General features: G+C 46.8%; 3 protein-coding genes and 1 non-coding gene across 4 annotated transcripts; all 4 read left to right on the top strand.

The window, feature by feature from the left end:
• Window positions 1–13,950: 13,950 nt before the first annotated feature.
• On the top strand, window positions 13,951–18,376 carry LOC9632175. The gene is made up of 18 exons (XM_024675343.1): window positions 13,951–14,625; window positions 14,681–14,799; window positions 14,908–15,213; window positions 15,262–15,349; window positions 15,421–15,523; window positions 15,577–15,690; window positions 15,747–15,910; window positions 15,957–16,074; window positions 16,127–16,351; window positions 16,399–16,589; window positions 16,640–16,807; window positions 16,863–16,968; window positions 17,016–17,153; window positions 17,213–17,377; window positions 17,445–17,657; window positions 17,704–17,898; window positions 17,950–18,021; window positions 18,090–18,376. The coding sequence occupies exons 1-18, from the start codon at window positions 14,021–14,023 to the stop codon at window positions 18,243–18,245; spliced, it is 3,246 nt and encodes a 1,081-aa protein (XP_024531111.1). The 5' UTR covers window positions 13,951–14,020; the 3' UTR covers window positions 18,246–18,376.
• Window positions 18,377–19,275: 899 nt separating this feature from the next.
• Window positions 19,276–19,348, top strand: TRNAW-CCA. The gene has a single exon. It is a non-coding gene; the product is annotated as a tRNA-Trp (tRNA).
• A 141-nt stretch (window positions 19,349–19,489) lies between these two features.
• Window positions 19,490–22,089, top strand: LOC9632174 (sodium/hydrogen exchanger 4). The gene is made up of 15 exons (XM_024675346.1): window positions 19,490–19,572; window positions 19,628–19,890; window positions 19,955–20,067; window positions 20,119–20,216; window positions 20,274–20,333; window positions 20,397–20,443; window positions 20,495–20,689; window positions 20,740–20,786; window positions 20,846–20,912; window positions 20,961–21,061; window positions 21,121–21,222; window positions 21,288–21,420; window positions 21,513–21,575; window positions 21,647–21,730; window positions 21,788–22,089. The coding sequence occupies exons 2-15, from the start codon at window positions 19,696–19,698 to the stop codon at window positions 22,055–22,057; spliced, it is 1,575 nt and encodes a 524-aa protein (XP_024531114.1). The 5' UTR covers window positions 19,490–19,572; window positions 19,628–19,695; the 3' UTR covers window positions 22,058–22,089.
• Window positions 21,999–24,199, top strand: LOC9632173 (agmatine deiminase). Its single transcript, XM_002970425.2, has 11 exons — window positions 21,999–22,166; window positions 22,214–22,327; window positions 22,381–22,470; window positions 22,515–22,593; window positions 22,640–22,695; window positions 22,750–22,828; window positions 22,891–23,025; window positions 23,107–23,336; window positions 23,393–23,551; window positions 23,604–23,916; window positions 23,977–24,199. Exons 1-10 carry the CDS (start codon window positions 22,089–22,091, stop codon window positions 23,688–23,690), a joined length of 1,107 nt encoding a protein of 368 aa, XP_002970471.1. The 5' UTR covers window positions 21,999–22,088; the 3' UTR covers window positions 23,691–23,916; window positions 23,977–24,199.
• Window positions 24,200–24,325: the final 126 nt, after the last annotated feature.

Raw genomic sequence — 24,325 nt, 5'->3', positions numbered from 1 at the left:
TTTCAATAAATTCAACTCCATTTAAATTAGCTTATGGACTTCAAGCTTTGACACCACTAGAATATATTGTACCATCCTTGAGAATGATAATTTAGCTGCAAATTAATCAAGAAAAGATTGGATATGCTAGAAAAGTTAGATGAAGAAAGATTAAATGCTTTATGGACAATTGAAGCCATACAAACAAGAAAAAAAGCTTATCACAATAGAAAACAAACTATAAAGAAAATTGATAGATTTGAAGTTGGAAATTTTGTTCTATGGTATAGAGGAAATGTCAACAAAATTTGAGGCAAATTGGTACATTAATGGGAAGGACCATTCAAGATCACAAATATGCAAACACCCGGCACAACTCACTTAGCAACACTCGATGATGAAGAAATTGAAATAGTCAATCTCAACAAAATTGAGAAAATATCAAGAACCAAGCATAGCATATATGCAAGCCACGCATACCATGCTAGAATTGACTACCAATGAAACCAATACAACTCACATTGCACATAAAACAGTTCCACAACAATCACAAACAACTCTACTCAAGAAAAGAGTTAGTGAAAATGCATATGAACAAAACAATAAAACAGAGTTAGCCCTAACCCTGATCGGAGAGGAAGTGTGCGCTGAAAAATCACAAGGGTAAGCTTGAGTGGCAAGCAAATCTTGAGATCACACGTGTGCTAGAGAGTGATCGTCAGCTAGGCACCCATCTCAAATGAGTGCATCAGATTCTAAGAAATGCACTGATCGAGAGAGACAAGAAGAAAGTGCAAGTGCATTCTCAACACAGCTGAAGAGTCGACACAATGCGAACCAAGCAAACACCCAAGACAGATACCATCATCCTCTCTCAAAATCTTGAGTGGCAATTCGATGCCAATGTCAAGCGTTGGACTCGCAATCACGGCCTCTTTGACTTTGCAGAATGAATGGCGGGATATCTCATGAATCAAGTGAGCAACAAGAGGTCTCACTTGATGGATCTCGCCACTGGCCAGGTTGAACTTGAAGATTCAGTTTCGGGAGCTACAACTCGGTGCTTAGTTTGCAATTCTCCAATGTCAAGGACGGGCTCTACAAGATCTTCAAGTTCCTTCTGGAGTTTTGGAAGACTGCAACGATAGTGAGCAGATATGTGGCCTTCATCTATGAGGATCTTTAAGCTGGGAAGAAAGTGGATTTAGCAAGATATGTGATCCCGAAGTTTCACAAGGAACTTAAAAAGGTGACAGCAGATCTCAATGCGGGGAGATGTGTGAGGACGCTGATACTACTGTATGTCCACGCCATCATCATGCATAGGAGTCAAGCCATGGTGATTTATAATCCACCACCTCTACCTCTACAACACGCAGCCACGGAAAGTTCAAAGCACCAAGCTGAAGACAACTTGATGAACACCGAGAAGAAAAAGGTCCAGCGAAAGGTAGTAGCAACTCCACGAAGAAAGACACAGGGATAAGGCCGAAGAAATGTTGGGACTCCATAGGTTAACAATGACAACAATGATGTGCAAGCAGTCCAACACAAGGTGCCGACACGACAACAACCAACGAGAACCTCCAGCTCCAAAACAAAACAGCAATAGAGTTTGGCACATACAAAGCCATCAATGAAGAGCTTGCAGCCTTTGCCACCATCACCACTGCATGAACTAGTGCCACTTCCATCTCCAATGACAACAATTCCGGTGGACGATCACTTTCAGCCAACACAGAATATTCTTGAAAATCTTGAGATGGTTACAATTCCACCATCCGTTGTGCAAGGGCACATTGCTCTTCATGAACCACCTGTGCAACAGGAGCAGCTTGCTGAGCAACACCAGCCTTAGCAGCAGCCTGCCATGCCACAATAGTTTGCAGAGTAGTAGCAGCCTCCACCACTACAGCCTATTGAGCAGCACCAACCTTCTCTGCCACAGCTTGCCGAGCAGCAATAGCTTGCCAAGCAGCCGTTTCCACCACAGCAGCTTGCCAACGAGCAGCCATTTCTACCGCAGCAACTAGCAAAGCTACATCAGCCTGCTGAGGAGTAACCACCTTTGCCATAGCAGCCAACTGAGCTACAGTAGCTTGTTAAGCCACACCGCAATCTGCAATAGCAACTGGCACCACCACAGCCTGAGAGCACACAAACATTTCCTCCAGACATTAGCGTTGACGACATGTAGCCGCCTAGTTCAACAATGCATCGCTAGTTTCCTCATGAGCACATGAGCACCAAGTGCCATCACTGTGACAAATACAATATTCCAGTTGAAGCAGAAGAGCAGCTACAACCGAAAGTGTACTATACCATGCCTACAAACTTTTTGGAGTAGTACCATAACTCCAATATGGCAGTGTATGCGTGGAATGGCATGGAGAGCTTCTTTCACAACGTTTTTGCATGACCACACGAGGAGAAGTTGGTGAGCATGGCTCAAGAATTTGATCAGGTAAAGGGAGTCCTTCGCACTATGCAGTCTCACAAACTCCCAACACCAAACACCTGCCAAGAATCTTCCAAGTTAGTGTAGCAGTACTAACTTGAGAATGCCTGCCTCACCAAAAAAAACATGGAGCTCAAGGCCCAACTTCAAATGCTCGAAATTGCCATTAAGAACTACACTTGTGACAAGCTTGAGGACTACGAGGAAGAACCAAAGGCTAATAACATAGCTGCTACTACCACCACAATGGAAGCTTGAGCTACAAGAGCTACTCAACTCTAGTCATCAAAGAATAGAGGGGTACATTGTATTGTGATTTTCGCAAAGGCATTTCTTGAGTTAGGAATTGAAATCAAGATTTCTCCCAATCAAATTTCTAACTTGGATGACTAGGCATGTAGTGGATATATAGGCTGGTGATAGCATGCCAGATTAATCCCCTTTTTGTCTTTTTATATCCTTAGCCATAATAACATATAGCCCACTTGCTCAACATCTATTCTTCTCTTCCATGCCTATTTTACTCACTGCCTTCTAGGGATCAAGGCTATGAGATGTAAATCAATCTCAGCATTAACATCTTTGCGATAATACATGGCTAAGTATTTTTTTCCTTTTTATGTTTGGATCTAGATTAGATTAAAGAGGATTCACTAAAGGTGATTTTGTAGTTTTCCAATATAATACATATTGCCAAAGGTGAACTGAAATATTAGAGTGCCAGAAGTATGGTAGGGTGTGAGCCATGGAAAGTCGCATCCCCATCTCCCCCCTCGGAAGAATGGTAGGGTGAGCTGTGGGAAGTTGCATCCCCAGCTCCCCCTCAGAAATATGTGAGATTACCAAAAAGTGCAAGAAGAAATCCAAGCATTCCACCACGGCAAAGTGAGCATATATAACTAGTATAGTGCCATGAGATTTCATTTCAATTAAACTGAATATCCATCTCATTTCATCTATATTGCTTATGCTCATATCCTACCATGTGTGTTTCCATAGACATGGAGTGCGTACAAAAGGTGAAGATTCTTTATCCATGCATATTGGACTTGAGAGCAGATCGGGAAGCAAAGTCTAGGATATCACCTAGGATTCTGCACCAAGTCTAGCACATGCCCGAAATGAGAGTTGAAAAGACTTGCTGCCAGCCATCACGACTGCCATCAAGACACCAAGAGACATATGCTGTCCTGGAGAAGCCTACTTGGTGCATGACCAAGAGGGAAACAACAATGTCAGCCACCAAATGCAATCCCACACACTAAAATTTAGGCTGGTCATAGTTGTTTCCTTCCTGAATAGCACACACCAAGTGGCTCGCCCAGTAAAGCAAAACAACAACAGCCCATACCTCACCAAAAAAAATTGCTCACACACCACGATATCACCCTGGTAGAGAGTGACTCCTGCACATGAACAAGTTTGTGCCACCAAAACTGTTCCCGAGTTGCCAAAAGGGTGTGCAGCATTGGGAGTGAATACACCAACCACGCTGGCCACCTATTGCAAGTTGAGATGTACTCCCACGAGCTAGAGGTTGAGCCTTCATGGTTGTGCATCTGGATCTCCAATACCACCAACCAAGTTAATGTTGTGGAGACAAGTGATGACAAGTCTCCACATTAGCAAAGAAGACAAGTCATTCATCTAAGAGCATTCTGCACACAAAATCACACATCTACATGGTATCGGGTTTGTTTTGATTTTGATGGTGAAACACTGGTAAACACAGCAACATGATGAGCAGGACCGCACTAGGGCTCTTGCAGTCCTTGCTAGGGTGGAATGACGGATTCAAGAACGCAAGCAAGCGCAACGTGATGTCCATCCATGCCTCTACCCTAATTGTCACTTTGTGTGCATGGCGTGTGGGCATCCCTTCCAATGATTCCCACCACCTCCTCCCCCTCCTCGCTTCTAGCTTACTGTGCTGTTTTGTCCTTTCATCTAGAAACTAATGGCTACTAGTACTCCACCTCGCACTACATTTAGAACCACCCTAGCAAGCACCATGGCCATCCCAGCTGGCAACTGAGATGCAAGATGGGAGAAGCTACTCTAAAAGTTCATGGGTGAGAACTTCACAATTTGGAAGACCAAAGTCCAATTAATTTTAATGGCAAAAGATTGTTGGGATTTAGTGGAAGGAACTGAAGTCAAACCTCAAGATACAGAAGCAACCTTGCAGGCTACTTGGGACTCCAAGAACCGCAAAGCCCTTTTTGTGATTGGACTGGGTCTTGGAGATGAATTTATTTTGGTTTTGACCTAGAAATTTTTCTCCCTATACATGCAGCCTGGTGAGACAATGGCAACATACATCAGGAAGCTCAAGGGCTTAATGCAGCAGCTGAAGGAAGTAAATGCTGCAATTTCCGATGACTATGCAAAAGCCTTTCTGCTCTACTCTATATCCCTAGAGTTGCAATAATCGTCCTCCATACTCTCTTTTGTCCCAGGCAAAACCATGGAGGAGCTCTACTCTGATCTGCTCAAGGAAGAGCACAAGATTGCTGAGCGTCAAGCTAGCCATCAAGGATCCCCTCAAGTTGCTCGCGAGTAAGCCTTGTTTCTTGGTAAGAAACAATTGAGTGGGGAGTAGAGGAAAGGAGGCACTAGTTGTGGGCCTTGTATCTCTTCTACTACAACTCCCAACTCTAGATCTAACTAGAAAAAGATCAAGAAGAAAAAGGGTCCTTGCAACTATTGTGGAAAGATGGGGCATGTTGAGTGTGATTGTCATGCAAAGAAGGTTGCCACCCAGCACATGCTTACCCAGAGCAACTCGTTGTTGATGATGGCTCTTTATCTGTCACCGGTGTCTGCTCTTGAGGTTCTATGGCTGGATAGTGGTGGTGGAGAGGATGTAGTACCTCTCTGTCCGTGTCATCAAGGCGTGCGCGTTGGCATCCAAGGATGCCGCCATCGATCCCTTCGCCAAGATCTCATTGGGATTGCACACCGCGCGCACCAGATTTGTGCCTAGCACACTCTACCCCAAGTGGAACGAGGTGTTCACTTTTGGCAAGGAGAGGATGGTGCATTTCACACTTACAAGGGTCTTCAAGCTCCACAACAGGTTTATGTTGGCAACAAGCGACCACTCCAGGTGGAAGGTCATGGCATGGTGGTGATCACGCTACCTAATGGACCTCTTAAGGAGGTTCATCACGTGCACTTTATACCTGAAGTAGGGCAGACGGTTCTTTCTATAGGTGCAGCCTAAGATCAAGGCTTTACTACCACCTTCTTTCCAAAAGGGTGCACCATCTATGGTCGTGATGGTACTTCTGTAGCCAGTGGCGTGAGATGTGAAACACTCTACCATTTAAATGTAGAATTGGTTTTTCTAGCTCAAGTGCTTGCTTTCCAAGCACAACACCATTGAGCTCTAGCATACTCATCTGGGGCATGTCAATAAATGAGATCTGCATGCTTTAACTTGTAACCAACATACTAAAGGCATCACGCTCCCAGCTGGCCATCTGGGTGTGTGTGAAACTTGTCATCTTGGGAAGTAAGTTTGCCTTCCTTTTCCATCAAGAACCATGGAGGACCAAGCTACAGGCTTATTGGATCTAGTTCACAGTGACATGTGCTACTTGCCCGTGGAAACACTCAGCCGCAAGAAGTAGTTTGTGTCTTTTATTGATGACTATTCCAGATATGCTACGGTGAGCCTTCTCCATGCCAAGAGCGAAGTGTTCAACCACTTTAAGCTTTTTTAGAGCTGGGCAGAGATGTCTACTGGCCAAAAGATTCATGTGTTACACACAGATGGTGGTAGAGAGTACCTGAACAAAGAGTTTCTCAACTTTTTGGCTGAGGCTGGCATCGTTCACTAGTACACGACAGCCCATACTCTCCAACATAACTGCGTGGTAGAGTGCGTTAATCACACTCTGCTAGAGATTGTTCATTGCCTTCTCCAGCACGTAGGTATACCCAACTCCTTTTGGGGTGAAGCCATTAACATGGCTCTTTACATTCGTAATTGCCTTCCCACAAAGAGCACTAGTGTGGTTCCTTATCAAGCTTGGACTAGGAAGCATCCTCAGTTAAGGCACTTGAGGGTTTTTGGCTGCACAGCATATGCTCGCATTCCAGATGTGACTCGGCAGAAGCTGGATCCTAGGAGCCAGAAGACCATCTTTGTGGGCTATCATGTTCATTCCAAGGCCTACCACTTTTATAATCTGCCTCTCAAGAAGCTCGTGGTTAGCCGAGATGTCTCTTTCAATGAGCAAGAGCTTTATCACCACATTCAAGGTACTATTCCTTCAAATTCTAACTTGGTGGACTTGACCCATATACTGGATGATGAGCTCACCCACCCACAAGCACCAGCAGTCCAAAGGCTGCTCATTCCAGAAGGAGGAACACCTCTTCCACTTGGTGATGAGCCTTCTCTAGCAACTCTATTGCTACCAGTTCCTCTGGTCACTTCAATGGCTACTAGTAGCAACACTACTTCATCTAGTGAGCAAAATCTTGCTACTACTGTGGACGAGCTGTTCATTGGTGAAGAAACAGTTGAAGGATTTTCCTGCTCACCTCCTCCAGATTTTCTCATGACACCACCACCTCATCAAGAGATTAGAGCTGTTACATGTTCAGGACAAGTGAGCAAGCCAACGGTCAAAGCTCTAGAATCTCTTGCTCAAGCTCCACACAAGAAGGGATTCTACTGGGCTATGAGCTCCATTGCTGAACCTCATGGCTACCAAGCTGCTCTCTCCAATCCTAATGCCTCACAGTGGCAAGTGGCCATGCAGGACGAGTATGCCTCATTGATCAAGAATGGAACCTGGACATTGGTTCCCCTCCCTCCCGGCAAGAAGGCAGTCACAACCAAGTGGCTGTTCAAGAAGAAATATCGAGCTGATGGCAGCATCAAGCGCTACAAGGCACACTTTGTAGCTCATGTTTTCTATCAGATCTAGGGAGTTGATTACTCTGAAACTTATAGCCCTATTGTAAAGCTGACAATAATTCATGTTTTGATGAGCCTTGTAGCTGAGCTCGACTTGGAGCTCCATCAACTTGATGTTTGAACTGATTTTCTGAACAGTGATCTTGAGGAGGAGGTGTATGTTGCCCAGCCTCCTGGGTTTATACGTCCCGGACAGAAGCATCTCGTCTACTGCTTGCACAAGGCTCTCTACAGGCTGAAACAAAGCCCCAAGTAATGGTACACTAAAATTAACAGCTTTCTGACCTTGTTGGGCTTTACTCGCAACACGGCTGATAATAATCTCTACATATATCGAGATGGCCAAGGATTTCTATTCTTAGCCTTATATGTGGACAATACAATATTAGCCTCTAACCAGATGCGACTCATCCACCACATCAAGGCCTCTCTCACTGCTAAATTCGAGATGACCGATTTGGGAAACATGCACTACTGTCTGGGAATTCAAGTCTGCCGGGATAGGCAATGTGGAGTACTTGAGCTCTCCCAGGAGAAATACATCCATGACATTCTCCAGAGGTACTCTATGCTTAATGGTAACCCGGTGGCTACTCCTATGGAAGCAAGCTCAAGGCTTTTAGTTTGACATCAACCTCTGATAACACTCCCGAGGAGGAGACCACAACACTGTACCGTTCAGTGGTTGGGAGCCTCATCTACTTGATGGTCTCAACTAGGCTTGACTTCGCATTCAATGTGGGAGCAGTCTCAAAGTTCCTGGACAATCCATCTCCCTCACATTGGGCCACTATGAAGCGGATCATGAGGTATGTGAGTGGCACAAGGAAATTCACATGGAGACAACGGCCTGGTGGGATTCACAGATGCAGACTGGGCAAGAGATCCAAATGACAAAAGATCCACCTCAGGGTATGTTTTCATGTATAACCATAACATGGTTAGTTGGTGTTCCAGGAGGCAATAGATCACTGCGATGTCCTCATGCGAATCTGAATACATAGTAGCTGCAACAGCAGTGAAAGAGGCCATCTGGCTTAAGACATTGCTGTAGGACCTTAGGATTCAAATTCCAGCAGTCAAACTCTACTGCGACAATATGTCGGCAATAGCGTTCACTCAGGATGCAAAATTTCACTCATGCACTAAGCACATTGAGTTGAGGTTCCATTTCATTTGGGATCAAGTCAACAATGGAACAATCAACCTGGAATTCTGTCCAACCAGCTCAATGGTCGCTGATATCCTGACAAAGTCCTTGCCTTGAGTGAAGCATGAACTCTTCCTCAAATCACTCCATTTGACTGATGGTGCAAGCCTTGAGAAGGAGTGTGGAGACAAGTGATGACAAATCTCCACATCAGCAAAGAAGACAAGTCATTCATCTAAGAGCATTCCACACACAAAACCACACAATCTACAGATGTCCCCAAGAAAAGCGAGATGGCAAAATGCCATGCCTGGCCCTGAAGAGCACCCACTGACCAGGAACTCACCCTAGTTTGGAGCAAGTCCAGAACACAGATGAGGATGTGCCACCAAACTGTTCCCGAGTTACCAAAAGGGTGTGTGGCACCAGAAGAGATTACACTAACCACACTGGCCGCCTACTGTAAGCTGGGATGTACTCCCGCAAGCAAGAGGTTGAACCCTCATGGTTGCGCATCCAAATCTCCAATACCACAAACCAAGTTGGTGTCCCTAGGAAAAGTGAGATGGCAAAATGCCATGCCTGGCCCTGAAGAGCTCCCACTGACCAAGAAATCACCCTGGTTTGGAGCAACTCCAGAACACGGACGAGGATGTGCCACCAAACTGTTCCCGAGTTACCAAAAGGATGTGTGGCACCAGAAGAGATTACACCAACCATGCTGGCCACCTACTGCAAGCCAGGATGTATTCCTGCGAGCAAGTGGTTAAGCCCTCATGGTTGCGCATCCGGATCTCCAATACCACAAACCAAGTTAATGTCCCCAGGAAAAGCGAGATGGCAAAATCTGGCCCTGAATCACCCAGGTTTGGAGCAAGTCCAGAACACGGACCAGGATGTGCCACCAAACTGTTCCAAGTTACCAAAAGGATGTGCAGCACCAGAAGAGATTACACCAACCACGCTGGCCACCTACTGCAAGCCGGGATGTACTCCCGTGAGCAAGAGGTTGAGCTCTCGTGTGTACCTCTCCAATCGACAATGGGGTTCTCTAAAAGCATCGGACTTGAGATGCCACCCTTTGCAATTGCATTGAACTTTCTGTGGACATCGATGGTCATGTCTACCATTGACATGCGCTGTGTGAGCCCGGTGTGTAAGCACGCTATACCGTTTGCATATGCTCTCGACAGTGTGACAAGCCACGGCTTTCTTTTGTCCGAGTGTTGGTGACAGATGCTGCACACCCACCACTCTGTCGAGCCCTGACCAGAGCTCGCCACTGCCTTGTTTTTACAAGCCGCTAGTCTGTGTGCATGGGGCGCTCCATTCCCACGCCTTCTCTTACAAATGTTTCTTTCTTGACCCCTTGTTTGTTCCCACCTAGCTCCACTCACCGCATGTCCGTTTTTTTCCAATCGCTCCGGCCCCATGCATCCACCATTGCATCCGGGACATATGGATAAAGCACCGTGCAGGGCTTGATCGTCGGAGTACCTCCGGCACGCCGCCCTTATCCCCCCGCGCCAAATATGGCCCTGAGGCTATTTTTGGCTGCCTGAACCAGTATTTGAGCGCACCAACTACCCTATGCACACCTATAGTCTGAATATGGAGAAGTTTAAGGTGCTGGAGGGTGCTGTCTATATGTACCGAATAGGAATTTTACAAACCTGGGTTTGTAGCTTTTCCCTTCTGTGCTTACTTTTGGGGTGGTGTTCTACCATGTGTATTGCTTTCTCATCTCCCGACCAGCTCAAGCATGTTTGTGCAGTTGCTCGCCGGAGCAACTTCCCAATGAATCCATTAAGGGGTGACAGAGAAGATGATACTGATTGTCAAAGAGAGTCCCAAGCTGACCAAGCAACATTGGCCCTGGGGCTATTTTTGGCTGCCCGGATCCATTCTTTGAGTGCACCAACTACCCTATGCTTACCCTATAGTCTGAATATGGAGAAGTTTAAGGCGCTGGAGGAGCTCCTGTCTAACAGGATCCAGGATGACACTGTCCCATACGTAGTGAATATTTTACAAACCCAGGTTCTAAACCAACATCAAATGGTACGTGGAGTTAAAGTTTTTCCTGGTTTGCCTCGTTACTGGATTTGTTGGGAACTCACTCTGGCGAGCAACTGCACAAACATGCTTGAGCTGGTCGGGAGATGGAGAAACCATCCCACCACCCAAACAACACGTCCAAAAGTAAGCATGGGAGGGAAAAGCTACAAACCCACGTTTGTAAAATGATCCCCTGTTTGCTATTATGGGATGGCATCGTCCCGGATCCCGTTACAGAGCAGCTCCTCCAGCACCTTAAACTTCTCCATATTCAGACTATGGGGGTAGGTATGAGAAGTTGGATACTGGATCCAGGTGGCCAAAAATAGCTTATTGTGGCAGCATCCTGCATCCGAGAGTGAGAGTATGTTTGATTGCGTCTCAGAGCGCCATGGAACTCGATAATGGCGCTCTCGCACCAGGGGCAAATTGTGGCAGCGAAATCGACCTTGGGCAAAAACGCCAGCCAAGGATCTCGTGTCCTGGACGAATCTACTGCCCAGAATGACAGGACGTTCCATGGGTTTCCCTTCCAGCAGTGAATACCAGAGGGGGATTTGGCCACCTCCAAAGAAATCTTTGATTTCATGCCGGATGAAGACGTGGTGCATGGACGGCGATGATGTCAGCCACCAAGGCCTCGTCGCCCTCACGAAGAACAGCTTCAGTTAAATCCCGGAGAAGAATCCAGTACCGTGGATCCTCGCATTTGCGAGAATGGGCATTTTGACAAGGCCGTTCACGAGATCCTGCGCAAGACCATTCATTGTCTGCTGGATAGCTCTCATGCAAGTCTCAACTTGAGCGCCGCCAGGAGCATGTTTGAGAGCATGAAGATGCGCACCTTGGTTTCCTGGACGACCAACGCTCAAAACGGGCACTATGATCGAGCAGTGGAAGTCTTCCAGCTTATGAATCTTGAGGGTGTCAAGCCGGACGAGTTGATGTTCCAGAGCGTTTTAACTTCGTGCAGCCATGCCGAGCTGGGAACACTTGGTCTTGATCAGCCAATACTTTGGGATGGTGGCGAGGAGAGGGATATTTCTGCATGATCGACGTCCTGGGTTGATCCAGGAGAACTTTGAGTCCGGAGGAGCTCGTCAAACTCGATGCCATTCCTTCCAGATGTCGTGATCTGGATGGGAGCTTGCCTCCTCCATGGCTGATTGTGTTGAGAGAGTCGCAGCAAAGATCTTTGAGAGTGCTGGAGCCGTGCTACAATACTGGTCTCTCAAACATGTACTCTGTCGATTACACATTGGGAGGTGGGACAAGGTCTCGCTCGATGATCTGGAACCTGATGAGGTCGAGGCGAGTGAGAAAAGTTCCAGGGATTAGTAACATCGTTCGAGTTGGTAGCGAAGTTCACAGCTTCGTGGTCGCAGCGAAGACATCGTCGAGGAGCGTAGGGGAGAGAGCAAAAGGAGGAGCTGCTGCACTACCACCAGTGTTGTGGCTTTTGGATTGATCAGCAGGGCACAAGGGATATACGTGAAAGCATTGCTTTCCCACAGTTCATCTTTCGCTTTTTTGCTCTAGATACTCTTGTGAAGGACAACCAAGTACTTTCCATGCATTGCCCCCTCTTCTTCACACAGGGTGTGACTTGAAATTTCATGGATTGTTTCAAATCTTTGGTCTTGTTGCTGCTAGGAACAAGCATCAAACTTGGATAGAACACGACAAGGAAGTCCCTTGATGAAATCTCAAGCTCCCCAGGATTTGAAACAGAGAACAGAGAAGTACCTCCAGCCTTGGACTCTTAACTTTGCTGCTAATCAAGAGCGTGCCTGGATCAATTTAATCTTCAATGCTCAAACAAGCCATCTTCGGACATTCAATCGTTGGATGTTGATATTGATTTCTGTTGCAGCAAACCTTGTTTCTCAGAAGAAGAAAAAGTAGGTTATCCCAGGGATTCAGTGGTGAAATCTTCATTCCATAATGGTTTCTTTCTTGAGCCTGACAACCGCAGAAAGGATATCATACCTTCACCATAACGGCGCAAGCTCTCGCTCATTTCTAAGCCCGTGGGAATGTTTTATAAGGCTGTTTATATTAAGAAGAAATTAGTGTCCGATTTGGACGGGAACCTGATGGCCGGATATCTTGCTGGAATAAAGAAATATATTGGCAAGGTCACAGGTTCGAATCCACAGCCAGAGACCCAATCAAAAATTTTGCAACGCTTGGTGCGCTTGTTCTTGCTCTCCCTCCTTTGCATCTTGCAAGCTACTGCGATCAGAGCGAGTTCTTCTGCCTGCAGTCATCTCGGGATGATGGGAAAAGCCAAGAGCTACTTGTCGTCCATAGCCCAAGACTACAGCATGTCCACGATCATGGAACACTTAAGATGCTTGGTGGATCTCCTGGGGAGATCTGGGAAGCTAGACGAGGCCAGTGTCGAGCCAAATATCAGCGCTGGAGAATGAAAGAGTGGGGAAAAGCCCGATGCTAGTGCAGCTCCAACCATTCTTCTCAATCCCTGTCGAATACACTCGAAGGAATGTCCCCGAATGAGGCTCGAATGTGCTCTTGGCACAGGTGATCCAGGCTAGGCCAGGCCACAGCGACGACTAGCGCGTGGATCTCCGCCGGATCGGCATTGATAGCTGCCAAGAGAAATAACTGGATGCTCGAAAAAGAGTAGCAAGGGCAAATGCCGCGATCGCAATCTTCCACGAGAAAGAACCAGATTTCCAGCGCCCGCACTTTCCATACATCTCTATGACCAGATTAGCAAGGAACCTCGAGGCCGCTGGAGACGATTTTCCTCGTGGATGCGCCTTCCCCCTCCCAGATCTGTGCTCATCGCATTCTCGCCCAGGCCCACCGCTGGAGATCGCTGGAATTGTTGGACGATGTCGTTCCAAGGGTCGATCCGAACTGCAATACTGAAGAGATGTGAGCTCAACTTACTCATTTCCAGGAACTTGGACAATTCGTCAAGCTTTCTTTTGAGCTCGAGCCACCTTCTTCTTCCGGAGAGCTGCCGCCTCACAACGGAGATTCAACCATGCCTTTCTTACTTTCAACTCTTCCCTCAGTATGTTCGCCTCCTTCTGACCCTACAAAGCCGCTTGCTTAGCCTGAATAGTTACCTCCGATAAACATGATTTAGATTGTTTCTAGAGTTTGAATGGCAGCCTGAATAGTTACCTTCGATTGTTGATCAAAACATGATTTAGATTGTTTCTAGAGTTGAATGGCACAAGAACACCCATAGATATGGATTAGGGTTTGTGGTGAATACCCTTTTTGTTTAAAATAAATCTAGAAACTGTAGCCAACGGTAACTATGCCACGTGGCATGGGGCATTTGAAATGCTTGAGCTGCTTTGTCGGCTCCTCATTTTTAGGTCACGCCGGAAGCCCTCGCTCGGGGAGAGGAGAGAGGGACGGCACCGCGGCGCGCCAAGCGGTAAATCGTAGCTAGCTAGGGATGTTCACGGAAGGGCTAGATCACAGCGCTCTCCAGTGGGTTCGCCAGGTGGAGAGCTTCAGGGAGGATCTGGATTCGGCATTCGAGGTAGAGGAAGAAGAAGACGAGTATGTGTCCACGGATGTAACCTTCGACGGCGAGGCTACTGCGGCAGCAGCAGCCACTACATCCACTGCTTCTTCCGAGTTTGAGAATGCAAAGATCTCGGCACTTGACCAGGTAGAAGAAGAAGACCAAGAAGAAGAGTCTGCGTCCACGGAAGTAAACTTTGATGGAGGAGCAATACATTTCGATGGAGAAGCAGTGAATTTCGACGGAGAAGCAGTAAATTTCGATGGAGGAGCAGTAAACTTCGATGGAGGAGTGAATTACGATGGAGGAGAAACAGCAGCAGCGGCAACAGCGACTACAACAGCACCAACAGCAGCTTCTTCCGACTTTGAGAGCACAAAGATATCAACCCTTGACAGTGGCCACGCTGCATGGCAAGCGATCATCGCCTACGAGGCTTGCATTCGCCTGTGTCTTCATGCCTGGTCTCGAGGCTGCGCCGAGGCTCCCGAGTTTTTGCGTGACGAGTGCATTCTACTCCGGACAAGTTTCGGGTAATATGCTTTTCCTTTTTCTTCTTTGGTTTCATGCTTTTCATGGTTTTCTCAGATTGCAACAACTTCTTCTACAGCCGTACGGGGAATCGTCGGCCAAGGAGTCGCAATATGATGTGGACGCTCGATCGGGATCGAAAGCAAAAGCGACTGTTGGGAAAGTCAAAGTGCAAGGTACGTGATTTCATTTCCTTTTTGTCATTTCCAAGGGTGGAGGATGGGGAGGAATGAGGTGTGAGCTAGCATTCTAATCTGCACAATTCTGTGCTGGGTTGGGAGCAGTTCGTAAAGTGAAGTTGATTATGAGGATGCGTTCCGGATGCCAGTTTCCATCTCTCGCCGAAACCTTTTCCAACGTTTATTCTGTGGGTAGACGCTCTTCTAACAAACTTTGGTCGGGCTGGGGGGCAGTGAGGAAGATTCGCGTCATTCCTCGTCAACCGTTGCGAGCAAACAGCATGCAAGGGCCGTCAAACGTGCAAAACAGCGGCTACTTGAATACTGGAGCACAGTATATGAGACAGGTTTCCGGGCTGTTGAAAGCTGGAGTAAACACCTTGCGCAGTGCGTCGCTCCTAGAGTCACAAGGTGAAGTTTTTCATGCGTCTTTTCCCAACGAACCACATTTGCTCGCAGATTCGTATTTCTGCGTGCTGAAGCTGAGAAGCTCTCCCGAAAGTGAGGCTGTCCGCGTGCAACCTGGTGGTGGAGAAGTGTCCATCTTGTAAGTGGATTTATTTATTTCGAATTGGAGAAAAGAAAGAGACTGATTTGAGTTCTTTCTTTTTCTAACAGCCACCCGGAAGTTACAGCGGATGAGTTGCTAGTCGAAGTTTCTGACTGCAAAGGATCCTTACTTGGTCGTGCTACTGCTCAGCTCTCAGCTACGGATGAGATGGTATTGTATTCCTTTTTTATGTTTCAAACACAAGTAACCCGTGAATGTTTCAGAGCGAACGTGTGCGGTGGTGGCCAATCTATAACGAGCCCGATCATGAATGCGTTGGAAAACTGCAGCTGTTTATCAGCTATGTTACTACATCGTCGGAACTAGGCCCGGGAAAGGTGACTAAATCTTGCTGTTTTTCTGTAGCGTTCTTATGTGCGTTTATCTTTTTCAGTGGGGTGCCGTAGGGGAGACTGTCGCTTACGACATTGTTTTGGAGGTTGCTATGAAAGTGCACCAATTTGGACGGCGAAGGCTACGATTGTATGGGTCCTGGCAATGGCTTCTGTGCGAGTTTGCTGTGTATTACGGTGTTTCAGACATTTACACGAAACTGAGGTACGCTTTCGATTTCAAACTGAGACGCCTGAATGGAGTCCTTCAGGTACCTTGCATGTGTCATGGACGTGGCCACGCCTACCGAAGATTGCCTATCATTGATTTATGAGCTGTTGATTCCTATTATCACTGCGAGGGATGAGAGTGAGCTTAATCGACAGGAGGTAAGATCGCGTTGTACAAAAGAACTGAGTACTTACGATTATTGCTCGCTAGAAACGGATTTTTGCAGATGTTGAAGAACAACTTTCCCAACTTCTGGCTTTTGTTTTTGAGAACTACAAGTCTCTCGACGAGTCATCACCTTCTGGTTTTCTAGATTTTTTCCAGCCGCCGTCTGGTGTAGCTGCACCCAGTCTCTCACCGGCAGTGCAAGTTTTTACCTTGCTGAACGACATACTCTCGACAGAAGCGCAAGCGACGCTTCGTAATTACTTCCAGGCAAGAACTAGAGATGATTTTCTTTCTCTTACGTGGTTTCTGATCAGACTGCTGCGAGGAAAAGATGCAAGCGACTCATGGCGGAAACTGATGAATTTGTTGCGACTACAAATGACGGGTTTTTGGCGGATCCCCTGTCACTTGCCACCGCATACCTTAAAATGAAAAATCTGTGCTCTTGTGTTAGCGCAGAGATTGCCACGGACATGGAAATCCACAACCAACATGTACTTCCAAGGTACTCGACTCTGAACTTTCGTTGTAGCAGCCTCAAGCTATTGTTTGCAGCTCAATTGACTTGCCGAACATAACGGCGAGCATCTACAATGTGGAGGTTTGCAATCGGCTCCGAGCGTTTCTGGTCGCCTGTCCCCCTTCGAGCCCATCGCCACCTGTTGCAGATCTACTTATCGCGACGGCTAACTTCCAGCGTGACTTGTCGTCATGGGGTGTAAAGTAAGAAATGTTTACGAGCAGGATTTCTGACAAGTGTATGTAAGGAATATTGCAGGTCTGTCAAGGGAGGTGTGGATGCAAAAGACCTGTTTCACCTCTACATTGTTCTGTGGATTCAAGAAAAAAGACTTCAATTATTGGAAGTCTGCAAATTCGATAAAGTTAAGCGCTTTTTCATACTAGCGGCGTATCTGACAAATTCCTGCAGGTGCGCCTAGCTGGTGTAACAACTCAACACGGTACTGCGCCTTTCGTTGAGGAGGTTTATGAAAGAATGAAAGAAACACTAAGTGAGTATGACGTGATTATCAGCCGCTGGCCAGAGTACACATTTGTTCTAGAGAATGTATGGGTGACCCGACTGTTATGTTTTAAATCTATTCTCAATGTTTTTCTTTCATGTAGGCGGTGGCTGACGTCGAAAGGGCCGTCTTAACTGCATTGGAGAAGCACTACGCGGATGTTCTTGTGCCGTTGAAAGAAGTGATGGTACCAAAGAAGTTCACTTTGCAATACATGCAGAAGCTAGCAAGGCGGAGGTCTCTGACACTATATAGTGTGCCTAACCAGGTAAGTATTCTAGATTTCAGTGGCGTATTCGCTGGCTCGATCCTAATGACTATCATAAATTTAACAGCTCGGAGTTGTTCTCAACACAATAAAGCGGTTGTTGGACACATTGCGTCCAAAGCTAGAGACGCAATTGAAAGCATGGGTTGCATGCCTCCCTGTTGACGGTGCTTCTCATGGAAAGATGGTCTTCGGGGAGCGGCTGAACGAAGTGACGGTCGCATTGCGAACGAAGTACAGGAGTCTACTCCAAGCAATTGTGGAAAAGCTAGCAGATAACGTAAGATGTTTTCGTTACTTTCATTGTTTACATCTTCCTGCTGCAGGCGCGGCTTCATCCGAGCACCAAGCTGAAAAGGATCTTGGAAGATACAAGAGAAGCCGCTGGAGAATCCGATATGCGAGAACGCATGCAACATCTCAACACTCAGCTTCTTGAAACAATCTCACATCTTCACGAAGTGTTTACTACACGAGTCTTCGTTGCCGTTTCTCGAGGTTACTGGGATCGGATGGCGAAGGTATTCAGCTCGTTTTTTTCGCTTGTGTTTTTGACGCGCTCTTCTTTTCAGGACGTGCTTCATTTTCTGGAGAACCGAAAGGAGAACAGGTCGTGGTACAAATCCTCGTGCTTTGCTCTTGGGGTATGTTTTAAAAACTTTCGAAGTCGTGTGAGCTCATGTCATTTAATTTCTTTTACTGCTTTGCGAAGGTTTTGGACGACATCTTTGCATCGCAGATGCAGCGGTTGCAAGGGAATTCTCTTCATGAAAAAGACTTGGAGCCTCCTCGATCTGTGATGGAAGCACGCTCGATGCTCTCCAAAGACGTACGTAACGGGCTCGACTCATCCAGCTACTTGTTTTGAGGCTACTAACTAGTGTTGCTACTGCCTCATTTTTGTGAGAAGCTGTTCCTGGACCAGCTTCTCTCTGCTATGTACATAGCCGACGATACTTCTTTCTTGAATAACATGAACTGATGAGTCCATCGCAACTAGAGGTTTGTTTACAGCGCAATGAGAATGCAGCATCTCTCCGGGAAGAAAGCGAGAACGTTATAGTGCAGGTACCCGTGAACGAAGCGCAACGGAAGGTCAAGGTTCTTAGTTTCTTTTCTTTGTCTCTGACATGCTTTTCTTTTGGCCGCAGTTTCACGAAGTCTGCTTCTGAACAAAGTTCTGAAAGTTCGTGACCACGGTAATATGTTCTCTTAACAATCAGAAGGTTTTAAAATCTTTGTTGTAATCGCAGAGAAATAGCTCGCAAAATTGAAGAAGAGAAGGCTTGTGAAAGGACACGACTCCAGGGTGGGTTTCCATGGTCATCAGTCGACTTGGTTTGCCGTGAAGAAATGATCTGGTGGAATCTATGTTGCACGCCAATTTCCATTGTACCAGCTGTGGTGAGTACTTTCCCGCCTGCATGCTTTTGCTTTAGCGGAGTTAACGTACCTCTTGACAAGGAATACATCTGCGACGCACCACAACAATGACCAAAGTAAATGGTCTTCTCGCAAGGTACACATTTTCCACTGTTGATGGCTTGGCCTTGACGTTTTTTCATCTTCTCGTCTTGCCGGGACTCTTTCCAGCCAGGAGGCAACTCGCTCGCGATCTCGTACGAGACATTTTCTTATCTTCACGACAAGATCATAGAAGATCTTTATGCTGCTCCCCACTACAAACAGATGCTCAACATAGTCGACTGATCCAGGTACGTGTTTTGAGGGTTGCTACCGCCTCTTTGTTGAGCTCTTCATCTCTGGAACTTGCTATCGTTTCTTTAGATGGAGGAGATGGTGGCTTTCACAGCGAAGAAGGAAGAGTTTCCAATAAACGCGTTAGCACCGATTAAGAAATTTTATTATGGTGATGTTTACATTGTATTTTGTGTTAAGGATCCGTGGCGCAATGGCTAGCGCGTCTGACTCCAGATCAGAAGGCTGTGTGTTCGAATCACACCGGGTTCATACAAAAATTTCTTGTTCTTTTGTTCTGGAAGAATTTATCTTGGCCTTCAAATTCCAACGGTGTCACTTACGCCAGCTGTGATGGTAATTACTTTCCCGCCAGCTATGCATGCTAAAACTCTTTAGGGGTTTTGCTTTAGCGGAGATAGGGTCCTTCTTTTGGTCCTCTGGAGCGCCAAGGGAGCAACAAGGAGCCAATCTTTGATCGATCGGCTTCTGGAGAGGTAAAATCTGGATGGATGTCGATCGCTTGAGCGTGATCTGTGGATCTTGACGCAGCATTCTTATCCAATCGTCCTCTGCTGGCACTCTCGATTGTTTGTGATTTCTCGGGGATTGGATCGGCGATGGGAATGGAGAATGTCGGCTGGCTGTATGAATTCCTGGTGGCAAAAGCGGCAGAGATTTCGGCGGCAGGATCTCAGCGTGCGGCCGTGATCTCGATCTCGCTCTTCGTATCGTTGCTGTGCGTGTGCATTGTCATCGGCCATTACTACGAGGAGAATCGCTGGCTGAATCAAGCGACCATTGCGATTATCCTGGTATGATTTATTGAAACCATCTCTTGATAGAAACTTTTTCTCTACATGATCTTTTTTCTATCAGGGTTGTGCTGTCGGCTTCGTGATCTATATCCTCAGCAACAATGCCGAGCTTTTGAGCTTTGACGAGCAATTGCTTTTCATCTACCTTCTTCCTCCTATAATCTTCAATGCGGGGTAAACTGGCTCTCCCTTTGATCACGTATCTTTCTTTTTCTCTTGGCATAGCTTTCAAGTGAAAAAGAAGCAATTCTTTCACAACTTTGGAACGATCATGCTCTTTGGCGGATCCGGTGTCTTGATCTCGGCATCCATCGTCACAGCTGGTTTGATTTTTCCATGGCGATGCTGTTCAACTTTAACACGCTACTGGCATTTTGCAGGATGCAGGTACATGTTTCCGCGGCTAAAACTTGGAAATCTGCAAATGAGAGATTACTTGGGTGAGCAAGGCTAAATCGATCGACTAATGTCATTGTCTTCCAATCGCTGTTGGGTGTTTGCAGCTCTTGGGACAATCTTCTCGGCGACAGACACTGTGGCAACTTTACAGGTTTTGTCTCGTCGTGCTTGTTTATAATTTCCTGATTTCTTTCTCTGCCAGTTGCTGCACCAAGACGAAACTCCTCTACTTTACAGTCTTGTGTTTGGGGAAGGGGTGGTTAACGATGCAACCGCTGTTGTTTTGTTCCGAGCTGTTCAGAGGTTTGAAGAGGCTGGATTGGATGGAAAAGCAGCGCTGAGAATGATCTATGAATTTGTCTACCTCTTCTCAGTGAGCACCGTGCTTGGAGTTGTGGTAAGTCGTTAGTTCTCTGTTAAATCCTGAGCTAATTCTCATGAACTTAGATTGGACTGATCGCAGCTTATGTTCTCAAGAGTCTATACTTCGGGAAGTACGTGTTTTTACACTTGTTTTGGCGCGTGTGTTTACGTCACAGTTCACACAGTGCAGGCACTCCACGGATAAAGAGATTGCACTGATGGCTTTGATGGCGTATCTGTCTTATATGCTGGCTGAGGTTTGCCTATAATCGTTTCTTCCTCAACGATAATTTGTTTATTCTCAGTTATTCCAATGGAGCGGGATACTTTCGGTTTTCTTTTGCGGCATTTTCATGTCCCACTACGGCTGGCACAATGTTTCTGGCAGTTCCAAAATCACATCCAAGTAAGAGCCATGGTAAAGTAACCTGTTGTTATCACTGACGTAAAACTCCGGAGGAGCAGGCATGCTTTCGCTACCTTTTCTTCCATTTCCGAAAGCTTCATGTTCTTGTACGTGGGGACAAATGTTTTCAACGTGAACATATGGCAACTTGTTGATGTCAGGCAAGTGGGAGTACTTTCATTCTGAACTCGATCACTAATACAACTTGAATCTGGAATGAATGCAGAGCCGCATCACTGAGTTGTGCTATGCTGCTGGCGCTAACTTCTCTCGGGAGGGCGGCATTTGTCTTTCCAATGTCCGCCATCTCCAACTATGCCCGTGGTTCATCAAGCGTGAAGCTGCGCTTTAGGCACCAGGTAATTCTAGCGTAGTGAGATAGCAAAGGGAAAGAAAACTACTGCTTAAAAGTACCACAGCCAGTTTTTTCACCAAGATTTGTCTTTCACAGGTGATTATTTGGTGGTCCGGGATAATGCGGGGAGCAGTCTCCATCGCCCTTGCGTACCAGCAGGTACACAAGCATCTAATCAGAAATGATCATCTAATCAGAAAAGATCATCACCATTTTCTTTGTTTTCTCAGTTCTCAACGTCAAGTGGAACCATGAACACGGACTATGCAACCATGATCTATAGCACAACTGGAGTAGTACTCTTCACAACCTTGGTACGTAAAATTTTCTTCCTGGAACTGACAAGACTTGCTAACTTCGTTTTCTATAAGGTGGTGGGAGTTGTCACAAAACCGCTGATTGCAACACTACTCCCTCACCACTTACGGCATTTGGAGCCTTCGTCCCCGAAAGACGAATCTTGCGAAGAAGCAAACGAAGATGGCTCGTCAATCTTTCTCCGGCGCAGCAGCCTCAGCATGCTTCTCGCCAATCCAACCTCGGCGGTGCATAGTCTGTGGAGAGGCTTCGATGATTCTTACATGCGACCATTCTTTGGAGGTGGCGGCCCTGTTCGCGACAGTGATGCTTGGGAAGCCTAGTAAAAATTAGGGCGGGCTCGAGGTACAAGGAATGGCGACGCCGCGGGATCTCGGCTACTACATGCCGGCCGAGTGGGAGCACCATTCTGGCTGCTGGATGGGTTGGCCGGTAAGTTAGTGTTCTTGCTTTCTTTTTTCTCATTTTTTTCTTTCTAGGAACGCACTGACAATTGGAGAGACGATGCGAAGCCCGCGCAAGCTGCTTTCGTCGAGGTCGCTACCGCGATTTCTCGATTCGAGGACGTGACTGTGTGCGCAAGCGTTGCTCAGGTTGAGCTTGGCTTGGATTGTTTAGCGGTTCTTACTTGTTCTTCCATTTGCAGTGGGAGAATGCGAGGAGCCAGCTACCCGAGCGTGTCCGTGTGATCGAGATGAGCATGAGCGACTCGTGGTTCCGGGACACGGGACCAACCGTAAGCAAATTCTTTGCTTTAAGATGATGACGTTTTGCTTGTAGTTTGTAGCGAAGAGAGTACGTTTGCCAGGCGCCGGTGGTGGTACTGCTGGAATCGACTGGACTTTTAATGCGTGGGGAGGTCAGTGTTGATGGAACTGTTGTTAGAAGCTCATTTGTTCTTCCAGGAGCTACTGCTGGATGTTACAGAAACTGGGAATTCGACAGCCTCGTTGCTAGAAAGGTGAGGACGATTTGCATTTATATCCGGCTAGCTCGAGCTAAATGACCAGTTTAGATCCTCGAAGTTGCACGTTTGCCACGATTCTTGCACACAATGATCCTGGAAGGGGGTGCTATTCATGTTGACGGCGAAGGTATGAAAAGATTCGTAACTCTTTTGTGTTTATTTCATTCTTTTCATTCTTTTTGTGCAAAGGGACCTGTTTGACGACGGAAGAATGTCTGCTGAATCCAAACCGAAATGCGAGCATGACAAAGCAAGAGATAGAGGAACAGCTGAAGCTCTACTTGGGAGTTGAGGCTGTTATTTGGCTGCCACGAGGACTACATGGTATGAAACTTTGAGTCTTTTTCTTTTTCTACTACAGCAAGCTTGAAACAAAACAAATGATCTGCTGGTCGATTTGTATAGGCGACAACGACACAAATGGCCACGTTGACAACATGTGTTGCTTCGTGAGGCCGGGTGTGGTCCTACTCTCTTGGGTGGACGACGAAGCTGATCCTCAGTACGAACGATCTCTGGAAGCTTTCAACTTGCTCACCTCGTGCAAGGATGCTAGAGGCCGATCGCTGCAAGTCGTCAAGATCCACATCCCAGGCCCGCTCTACAGATCTCCGGAGGAAGCTGCTGGTGTCAAGGTTCGGTTCGCTCGATTGGCTTTTGTTTTCACGTTATTGGCGAAACTCAATCTCAGGAGCTCAGTGCTGTGTCAAGACCAGCCGGAGAACGTCTCGCAGCTTCATACGTGAACTTCTACATCGCAAACGGCGGCATTGTTGCACCGGCTTTCGGCGACGCTGCCAGAGACGAACAAGCCTTCAAAGTTTTGAGCGAAGCTTTTCCAAACCGTAAGGTAGAACTTCCCATTCCATAGCTATACAGCTTAAAGCTCTCGTTTTTTCCAGGTGGTGATGGTGAAGCGAGGGAGAGAGATCGTTTTGGGCGGTGGGAACATCCACTGTATAACTCTACAACAACCGTCTGGACTCTAGCGGCGTATGTATGAGCGGAAGTATCCACGTACGGTGGGGCCGGAGAAAGCTACGCACGCGTTTGTTACATACGACGATGGCAAATACTCACGTGGGCAGCTTTGAAGCAGGCAAGGAAATTATGCGCTGCCGCCCATGTTAGTGTGGAACCTGGGAACATCCAAAAAGTAAAATAAAGTGGAGTGGAGGTCGTGTTTGATTCGCGTTTCTAAAAGACCGTCTCCTGGTAAGCCAAAGTTCTTTACTGATTGATATAACTTTGTGCTTGGCTGGATTCGTTTTCTAGAAACCAGTCCCAGGAACTTGTCATGAAGATGGGTGTTGCGAAATTCGAGACTTTGAGAGACCCAAGTCAAAACCATCTGGAAATGTGGTGATCCCAGCGATTGATCCCTGGATCATTCAGTTCCAGTGCGGTGATGGATCACTCACTCACTTCATTGCGAGAGATGATGTAAAAGCCATTGTCTGTTCTGTGCGTGATGAAAGAGAGATTTCTTTTGCCTGTCCAAAGCGTGGATGAAAGTTTGGAGCTTTGCACAGCTCAAGCCGGACCAAGCTGTCCTGTGACACCTTTTATACATTTGTGACCGGCCGGGACCGGTTGATGCCGGTCGCCACGCCGCCAGGCCGTA

Source organism: Selaginella moellendorffii, unplaced genomic scaffold (genome assembly GCF_000143415.4).
Source record: "Selaginella moellendorffii unplaced genomic scaffold, v1.0 SELMOscaffold_14, whole genome shotgun sequence".
In the NCBI taxonomy this organism is placed as follows: domain Eukaryota; kingdom Viridiplantae; phylum Streptophyta; class Lycopodiopsida; order Selaginellales; family Selaginellaceae; genus Selaginella; species Selaginella moellendorffii.
This window is presented reverse-complemented; position numbering and strand designations above follow the sequence as displayed.